The 10383-nt window shown below is 40.9% G+C and overlaps 1 protein-coding gene across 1 annotated transcript; it reads left to right on the top strand.

Annotated features, from left to right (window-relative positions):
• The first annotated feature begins 136 nt into the window (after window positions 1-136).
• On the top strand, window positions 137-8911 carry ARPC5 (actin related protein 2/3 complex subunit 5). Its single transcript, XM_049634100.1, has 4 exons — window positions 137-279; window positions 2615-2687; window positions 4727-4903; window positions 7529-8911. Exons 1-4 carry the CDS (start codon window positions 137-139, stop codon window positions 7589-7591), a joined length of 456 nt encoding a protein of 151 aa, XP_049490057.1. The 3' UTR covers window positions 7592-8911.
• The last annotated feature ends 1472 nt before the right edge of the window (window positions 8912-10383 follow it).

The raw sequence follows: 10383 nt of genomic DNA on the forward strand, positions 1-10383 counted from the left end.
CCCCGGCTGCCGGCGACGCCCCAGAGCGGAAGAGGGAAGTGAAGGCGCCAGGCTGCGGGTTCCCGGTGGGTGGGCTACGCTTACCGAGGTAGAGGCAGCACCAACAAGAGGCTTTTGCCACCGGTCCGGATCGGGGATGTCGAAGAACACGGTGTCGTCGGCCCGGTTCCGGAAGGTGGACGTGGATGAGTACGACGAGAACAAGTTCGTGGACGAGGAAGACGGGGGCGACGGGCAGGCCGGGCCCGACGAAGGCGAGGTGGACTCCTGCCTGCGGCAATATCCTTGCGTTTGCCGGCCTCCGTACCCCACCGCGCCCCTCTCCCCGGACCCCGCCGCCGGCAGGGTCTGCGAAGCCGGGGCCGCTCCCGGGGCACGGGCGCGGAGCTCACCTGTCTCTTTGGGCTCCCCCACTCTGAGAGGGCAGGGGACGCTCCCATTTCTAACCTAGTCGCCCCGGGACCCCAGGGTCCCGCCTGGGAAACTTGCCCTTCCCGGCGCGCCTTCCCCGCCCCCGATTCCTCAGGTTGCGGCCGGAGTTGCTGCCTGCAGGGAACTGGCAGGGCGGCCGCGCCCTCGCGGCGCGGGGGGAGGCATCTGGTGCTGCTCTGTGGCCCTCGGAGGGCGCCTAAGTTGTCCTCCGCAGGACGGTGCCTGCCGGGGCCACGGTGGCTCCAGAAATTTCTGATTGGGAGGAGCGGGCTGCTTCTGTTCTGGTGGTTTGGTTTTGGCAGCGTTGGGAGAGTTTATTCCTTGCCGGCAGGGAAGGGGCGATTTGCAGAATTGAGGCCCTCTGTCCTTTTAGCCTGTGGGCTTTTTTGCTTTTCTTTCTTTTTTTTCTTCTTCTTTTTTTTTTTTTTTTAAGAGAAAGGAATTTGGCAATATATAGGTTGCAAGATAAACAATTTGCTAACCCGGGGAGGGGGGGGGTGAGTCCAAAGCAACCAACTCGGGCGAAGGAAGCTTGGAGCCTTTTACCTGCTAATAAGCAAGGGACAATAGAAAGACAGAGCTTGCATGTGGAGAATCCCTGGAAATATTTAAAATAAACCCCAGCGAATAAAATAGATGAAGAATAAAATAGACGATGAGTCATTTGTACGAAGCAGAATGGTTTTTGTAATCCTGAAATCGTTTCCATTTCAGTTAAAATGTGGCTGTCAGTTCCTGGTTTTTGTTTTTGCATATTTGAATATTCATAATTTGAACATTTGCACCAGATATTTTTTAGAAAAATGTAAATGTTGCAACAACTAAAGCTGTAGTTTTAGAGATTCTCAATTACTGAACTCATTCATTTCTGATTATTCTCTAATGTATTCATAAGATAAGACTTTTTAAAACCCTTTCCTCATCTATATCCTATTAAAGTATAATGGGGAAATATGAGTGAAAATATTTGGTTCTACTATATCTAGTCTTAAAGGCACCTAAAATACAGCATTAAACATTTATCAACATACAGATGTTTCTTTGATTTCCACAACCTTCATAGTCAGCTGTTGCTATTTTTCATTATTTAAATACTTAAATGTTTTGGGTCTTAAAAATGAGCCAATCTTGCAAAAGGCATGCTTTTTCTAGAAGTTCGTTAAGCCTTGAAAATAACAGCTTACCACCAACCCTAAGGCTTGTGTTTTTGGTTTTGGTTTTTTGGTTTTTTGTCAGACGATCCCCCCTCCCCCCAGAAGCAATGAACATTATTCTGTCTGAAAACATTCTTTGTGATGGATAAATAATGTTTTGTGAAACTAACTGTAGGTTGGTGGGTGATAACTCTTAACTGGTACTGCTGTATTCATATAATGGGTCTGCTTTGTATAAAATAAAAAGATACTGTCTCTTCTTCTCTTGTTACAACCGAGAGACAAGCTTTGGTCAGGCACTACAGATGGAGGAACAAGTGAACTCTGGTTTTCCTTTTAGGGGAATGATTGTAGATTCTGACAGTCTGATTGGCCTTCCGTGCCTCGTACTTGCTAACTCACTAGTGCTTCCAAAGACTAAATTTAATAGGTATGATATAAGACAGTTTTAATAACCTTTATGAAATATAAGAGAAAATATCCAAAACAGAAAAATTAAGCTGCTGCCTAAAAAGTCACTCAATTATTAGCTCTTTTGTGACGCCTCTTTTCATCAATATTGAGAGATTGCTAATGTATATCATTTCGATTGCTAGAATAATGACCAGTATTTTCTACCAGCATTTCAGTTAATGTAGAATATAAGTCTAGCAAAAGTTTGGTCTTTCATTTTTCCAGTTAGAATCACATAAAAGACATTTTGGTTGAGGATAGGTGTTTCATGTTGGGACCTATTAATTCTTTTAATATAGCTTTGGATAATGTTTGCATGTGTCTTACTGGAAAATGAAAGGCTATCAAAGTGTTCATTTAGTAATTGGAGTCACGCAAGAACTGGTGGTTGCTTTATTACCTTCTCTAGTGTTTTCAGTATCATACCTTTGACTGACATCCTTGAAACCAACATGTTGAGTTTCACAATATTGAACGTAGTGACCATGGTAATTTTTCAATGTAAAAGTCAAGGCTTAAGAGCCAGTGCTTTCCTGAGGCCTGCCCTCTCCTGCTATGCCCTTAACCTCCATCACAGGAAACATGACCGCTGCCCTACAGGCAGCTCTGAAAAATCCCCCCATCAACACCAAGAGTCAGGCGGTGAAGGTGAGTCACAGACAACTCCGTGATCTCTGCTGATATCTTAGCATTCTTACCAAAATCCTGGAAATGTCTTGAAATCAACAAATCTTTTAACTATTTACTGTCTTTTACATACAAGAGCTCACAATGCAGCTTGATAGGTAAAAATTTACATATGAAAAGTTAGCACTCTGATATTCAGCTATGATAAGAGAGCATTTTGTATGTTCCGTGGAGGCCACTCAGGTTGAAGTTGAGCAAAGGCTTGAAGAATAAACAAAACTTTTACGAAGTAAAACGATTCTACTTGGTTGCTTTTTAACAATTTTTCTAAATTATATAAGAATTAAATGTTTATAGAAAACTAGTAATCATCATCCTACTGTCCAGAGATAATTGGTTATTACTTTTTGGTGTTGCTATATATTTATAGAGCTTTTCTATTGGTATTTTTTTTTAATAAAAATGGAGTTTTATAACTGACTTTTTTCTTTTTGCAATATACATGAATATCTTATCTTGGCAATAAGTTTATTTCTATAAGCCTCTTTTTTAATGCCTGCATATAGATATGCTGCGGTTTACATATAACTAATCTCCCTTTGTCATATATTTAAAATATTGACCTTTTTTTCTTGTCAGCAGTACTGAAATGAACAATTTTGCATAAATTCTTATTTGTTTCCTTTGAATAAATTCCTAGAAGTGCATTGCTGAGTTTGAGAATGCACGTTTTTTAAGACTTTTGGTACAAGTGTTATTGCCAAACTGCCCTTCAGCAAAACCTGACTTACATTCCTGGGCAGCAGTCTTTCAGTGATTCTTAAGAACATTTACTTAGTGTTTAAAATGTGGCCCAGGGCTCTGAACCCATTGTCCATAGGAGCCCTAAGGATCTCTTTATTGAGTATTAGTAACAGTTTGGGCAAATGCATAATAATTATCTAGGCCACAATAAGAGGAAACATTTCTTTGGTTTTTGAAAATGGTGGGGAACGTCATTGAAATTTCAATTTTACCACCTTCTGCTTTTATGTGGCTGAGTTTTTATCACAGTTTGTGGGTGGAGAATTGTAAGAATATTTTTCTAAATTGGGTAATTGCATAGTCTTTAAACTGAAAAGAGCAATAGGAGGTAGAAACATTCTGTAAAACCCTGATCAGTAGGAATGCCGAAGAGATCACTCTTTCTTGAATAGGAGAAGTGAACTGTTGGAAGGGTAAATTAAATGTTCTCTTTGCTTGGCTTCATGGGTGAAAAAATAACTTTGCTGTTGGAGCAGCCTTTTATCAAAGAAAAAAAAATTATAAATGAAGATCACTGTATCTTATATCTTGACTATAGATGTGAAACTTAAAATTTAAGTTTTCTGAACATATTGTTTTTGAAGGATGGTTCAAGGTAGAACTGCAGCTCATTTTGTCTTCAGATCTTTTTCTGAGTACAAGAAGTAAAACTGAAATGTGGGTTCAATGACATTGGCAAATTAGCACCTCTATCTGTAAGCAAATCCTCTCAGCGCCCCTTCAGATACGTCAAGAATCTGACCCCCTCCACTGCTACCATGCTAGCCAAAACCAGCCTGTGTTATTGCCATAACTTCCAAACTGGTCTCCCTCCTTCTGCCTTGTCCCCTGCCCCCCACCAGTCCCACCTCAGCTTATTCTCAGCATGGCGGACAAAGTGATCCTGTTGAAATACAAGTCAGGTTATATCGCTGTTCTCAAAACCTTCGGAACACCTTCTCATTTCTCTTAACGAAAGCCTAAGTCCTCACGGTGGCCTGCAGGGCTTACACAATCTGCCCTCCCACCACCGCTCTGACCCGTCCTACTCTTCCACTGTTATCACTCTGGCCACCAGGGATCTTCTTGCTGTTCCTTGAACACCCGGAATACACTCTTAACAGCAGTTCTTTCCTCTGACCGACATACTGTTCTCTGATACCCCCAAGGATTCTTCTTTCATGTCCTTCAGGTTTTAAATGTCACCGTCTCAGTGTGGCCTTTCTAGAGCAACCACTTGGCACGCATATGTCTAAATGTTCTGTTCTTATCCTCAGGATCGAGCAGGCAGCATCGTCTTGAAGGTGCTCATCTCTTTTAAAGCTAATGATATTGAAAAGGCAGTTCAGTCCCTGGACAAGAACGGTGTGGATCTTCTAATGAAGTATATTTATAAAGGCTTCGAGAGTCCCTCTGACAATAGCAGTGCTGTGTTATTGCAATGGCATGAAAAGGTGAGTTATGAATTATAAATCTCTGGGGCCGGCTCCTTTATAATAGTGACAATGACAACTCCTCTCATCTGGATAATTACTTTGACTTGGTTATACATCTTTGTCTTTACAAGTAAATGTGTGAAAGTGAAAGTTAGATTTTATGCTTACTGCCTTGGTCCTAAGAGATTCTGATTTGCAACACATTTATTAGTAATGAGTATTGTTCATTTAACATAATCTTGAACTTTGAACTAAATCAAAACCTTGAAAATAAACAATAAAAATCAAGAATTCTTGGACTGTGGCCAAAAGGTAGAAACAACCCAAGTGCCCATGGACAGATGAATAGGTAATCCATTTTATGCATACACCACATTTTGTTTATTGGACAACCAAATAAAGGAAATGATGACACATGACACAGCACTGATGAACCCCGAAAACATTACTCAAGGTGAAATAAGCCAGGTACGAAAAGACAAATACTGTGAGATTCCACTTCTATCAAATATCTAGACTAGGCAAATTCAGAGAAACAGAAAATAGATTAGAGGTTACCAGGGAGTGGGGAGGAGGGAGAATAGAGTTACTGCTTAATGGGAACAGCATTTCTTTTTAGGGTGATTAAAAAGTATTGGAAATAGACAGTGGTGGTGACTGTAGAATCCTGGGAATGTAATGAATGCCACTGAATTTTACACTGATGGATGGTTAAAGTAGCAAAGTGTATGTTATATATGTTACACAATTTAAAAAACTCGCGGGTGGGATGAAGAATTCCTGTATTTTTTATGCATTTCATTCTGCAGATAGTACACAGTCCATTAAAGAAATAGTTAAGGGGAATTTTTAGCTTTAGCTTAAAAGTTGATAACGTAATTTTTAACACCCAACACTTAGGTAATATTAATATTAATGTAAGCAGTGTAACATTTAAATAGAACCAACCACAGAGAAGGGATATGTTCTCTAATATCTTACAGTTCCCGGCACTCAGGTTTTCAAAAGCTATTGTGTGTGTCTGAGTGAAAGCACATTCGGAAATACGAATAGGTAGTAAAACTTGCCCATTAGTCTTGGCCAAGTCACTTGGTCGCTCATGCACTGTCAAATAAAGAGAACTAACATTTACGGACACGGTAACCATACCTCCCGTTTGCCCCAGTTTATGCCTGTTTTCCCAACATAATTATGAATAGTTCCCTTTCACTCCCCAGTGTCTCACTTGGAGAATAACGTACATGGTCCTCCTGTTCAGGAACACGTTCCATTTGCCAGCCACTGTACCGTTAGTTTAGGTTTCATTCACTCCTTAAAACAGCGCTGTAAGGTATAAAACATCTTTATCATCCTCAATTTAGAGGTGAAGAGCCAGCTTAAAAACCTAAGCAACCTAGCTCCTATCTAGTCTCAGGATCATAGTAGACCCTGAGGGAGCACTTACTGTATTCCAAGCACCTTGTAAACATTAACTCATTTAACCCTCGTAAAAATACCAAGAGGGAGAGCTTGCTATTATTTGCCTTTTGGTGGGTGGGGAAGCAAACTGAGGCTCATATTAAGTTTTCGTTGCTTCCTAACATCACTCACCGGTTTTTGCCAATCTGTCTCCTAAACGCTTCTCCAACCATCTACTCAGATACACCTCTAATGCAACTCTTCATAGCATCTCTCCCAGTCTGTTGCCGTAGCTTCCTAAACAGGCCTCCGGCTACCAATTTCACCTCCCTCAAATCTCTTCTCCACCCGGTCGCCAGAGTGTCCTCTCGAAAACCCAGATCTACCCTGTCAGTCACCTGCAGAATAAAGCCCGAGTTCCCAGGTCCAGCCACTCCTCTTCATGTTATTCTCCCTGTGCTCCAGCAGCGAGCACAGTAGTATTGCTTCCCAGAACACCCCATACCGTTTCACACCTGCATACTCCTGCTCGTGATTTTCTCTACCTCAGTGGCTCCTTACACCCCAGTGCACACTTGTGTGTACAGAATATTATACTATATTATAGTATAGTAACGATCTCTACATGTCTGTCCCTTCCCAATAGACCAGAAGATGCTATATCCCTAGCATCTAGCATAGTACCCAGTACATAAAAGTATTCAGTAAGTAAACCAGAGCTTCAAATTCCTGATGCTTAGTCATGACTTCCAGTTTTTTAAGGTAAAGTCAAAATTACAGTTCCTAAGTTCTTAGCTATTAAATAATATATTCTTAGCTTGGGAGAATAAAAAGAATCTGACAAACTGGCTAATCTAAAGGAACTTAGGACAGTTGATCTCGGTTTCGATTTCTTCCTGCCCGTGCTAAGAAGAGAATAAAGTGAATATCCTAAATCTCTACTTGAGTACCTGTTTTAGGCAAGAACATGCTGTAAACCTTTAAGAACATACTGTTATTCGAAAACAACATACTAGAATGTAAACTAGTATCTCACTAGCGTGTGGGTACATAAGGGCAGGGACTGTATCCCCAGTGCCAAGAACAGTGCCTGGGACATGACAGGAGTTCAAGAAGTGTTTATGAAAATTAAAGAATTCAAAATCGGTAGCGGCACACATTCCTTGTTAAAGAAAAATGTTCTACTTGGTATGAGGACTGACCCTTTATGATTCTGTCAACATTTACGTTTTGGTCTGTTTTTAGGCACTTGCTGCCGGAGGAGTGGGGTCCATTGTTCGAGTGCTGACTGCAAGGAAAACTGTGTAGCCCAGCAGGGTCTGGGTCTCTCCTCTGGGTGTGGGAGTTGCTGGTACAAAGACCAAAACAACCAAATGCCACCGCTGCCCTTGGGGGTAGCATCTGTTTCTCTCAGCTTTGCCTTCTTGCTTCCTTTTTCATATCTGTAAAGAAGGAGATTACATATCAATTTTCCTTTCATGAAAATTGGGATAATATAGAGGAAACGTTTCAACAGGAGTGTTTCACGCTCTCAAAACTATTACGGTGATGTGTATACCTGTCTGTATATAATATAATTTGCCTTCAAGTTTAAGTGTGCAATTTTAACCCCTATTGGCTGGTGGGGGTTTTTTTGTTTTGTTTGCATTTTTGTTTTTTTGAGGTGTTCTGTTTTGTTTTTGACTAATAGTGAAAAATTTGATCTGAATTTGAGGCCAGTTTCCTAACTCATTGCTAGCCAGGAAATGATCTTTACAAAAAATACCTTTGAGAAACTGGCAGCTATTAACATTGCAAAACTGGACCATAATTCCCGTATTTAAGCAAAATGTGTTTCTGGAACAGGTGGTGGGTGAACAGCACGACCGAATTCCACCTTTGTTTCTGCTTACCTCCAGATCATGTGAGCTTAAGTATGCCTCTTCCTCTCCGCACCCAGTAATCATGGCCTCTCGATTTCTCTGTGGTCTCCAGGGTCCAGAGCAAGAAGTCTTGCTCTATAAAAATGTATCTATGAAATGCCAGAGCCTGTTTGGCCTGAGCATAAAACTTTGTTCTAATAATATGACCCTATTTGGGGAAACTACTCCAAATCAGAAAAGACATGAAAACTTTGATGAAGTTCAAACTCTGGGCAGCCTGTGAATGAAATGCTGATTTATTTAGAACTCTAATAGCTGCCTTAGACATGATGAGGTATATAACTAGTATCTGATATGCCCTATAAATGTCTTCAGTGTTCTTCAGGGTAAATAGGATCTTAAAAACTTTGGTTCAGATCCAGACATCTACACATTCTGTATTTTAGCTTAGTGGTTCTTAAAAAAGGAAAACGCCGCATAGCAAAAAGTGTTTACTTGTTGGACAAACCAAATGGGTTCTCAAAAAATGACCGGTGCTTATAAAAAGTTATTATTCAGTGGCTCCAAAACAAACCACCCAAATGCATATGACCAAGAGGGAAATCAGCCTGTGTTTCGTATTTACATTGGGCGCCAGTTTCATAATCACTGTCTTATGTGAAAACTGGTGGGGAAATTCTATAACCTCTTTGCTGTTTTTGATACCTGCTTTTTGTTTTGTAAAAATGATAAAGTTCAGAAAATAAAATGTCAGTGTTGAATAATTTATTTTTCTAACTCCTATTTTAACACCTATGAATGTGTGATTAATTACGAGGGAAGATTTCCTGTTTTACCAGAAGGTTGTGCTCTTGACAAGAAGTAATTTGGTACAGGTTTCTAAAACTACTTTATTCAAATACAAAGTAGTGGAGAAAAGGAGACAGTCGTCGATGATGTCAGAGCACCACCAGAGCCTTTGGAACGATTCCTCGCCTTCTGGGTGCTCGCTGAGCACCTGGAGTATCTGCCCAAAGACCCAAACCAGAGTGTGCTGTGCTCATTTCTTACCAGCTTCTGAGCCCTTTCTCGCACCGCTGCCCCTGACTAGACACCTACTTTAAAGGTTGAGAAACTCAACAGGAGGCGCGCCTGCGTGGCTCAGTGGGTTGCGCATCCGACTTCGGCTCAGGTCATGATCTCACAGCTCCTGTGTTGGAGCCTCCCATCAGGCTCTGTGCTGACGGCTCAGAGCCTGGAGCCGCTTCAGATTCTGGGTCTCCCTCTCTGCCCCTGCCCCACTCACGCTCTCTCTCTCTCTCTTTCAAAAAGAAACATTTTTTTTTAAGGCAATTCATAGGGCTGTGAGTTAAGAGAAGTTAAATAATAGGTACAGTAGGCACAGCATAACTGTACAAACTTCAGATGAAAACAAGTGATACTGCAATACTTTTTTGTAAAATCCTTAACATCATTTTCATGACTATAGTGTTAGAGAAAATTCTGGAGCTCCATATTTTATAGTCCCAAAGGTGGGTGTGTTCAAAGACTGCCAGCCTATCAGCTTTGCTCAGAAAGACAGTAAATATATTTAACAATTAATACAGCATAGGGACTAAATCAGAATGGACTCCAGCTGGAAACAACCGTCTCCATGGAGTCCTCTCAGCTGAATGTCAGCCTAGGTCACGGCATGATGCAGGGCCGCCGTGGTGGAAAGGGGATAGGATGAATTGTAAAAGATACAAATGCTAAGGGGCACTTTGGGCACAAGAGTAGTTCTTTACCTTCCATTCTCTTCTACTTGAATCTCAGTGGTTTTATGGTCTCATTTGAGCCATTTTTCTTCGTTTTGCTTTTGCCATTTTTTAAAGGAGGAAAAATGGCACACACACACACACCCTTTTTGGGTCATTTGGTAACAGCACCATTTAGGTAACAAGTCTTAAGGAAACTCAGTAACATGCAATCAGTCCGTAGATGATACAAATTCACACATTTATAAGCATTTACTGTGTTCCCAAGGATCATGAAAGACATAATAGAAGAATAATACATAGTAACTAACTTATAAAAAACAGGTATGAATAATTTTACCCTCCCAAGTATTTTTGAACATTTCTTCAAATGCCAGTTGTGTTTAGAGCATGTAAAAGTAGTCTATTAACATGGAAACATCAATAATCCTGCCTAGGTCCATGTGGCCTAGTTACATGGGCTTATAAAATATATGAATTCCAACACCAATAGATATAACAC

The sequence above is a fragment of the Panthera uncia genome, chromosome F1 (genome assembly GCF_023721935.1).
Source record: "Panthera uncia isolate 11264 chromosome F1, Puncia_PCG_1.0, whole genome shotgun sequence".
NCBI lineage: Eukaryota > Metazoa > Chordata > Mammalia > Carnivora > Felidae > Panthera > Panthera uncia.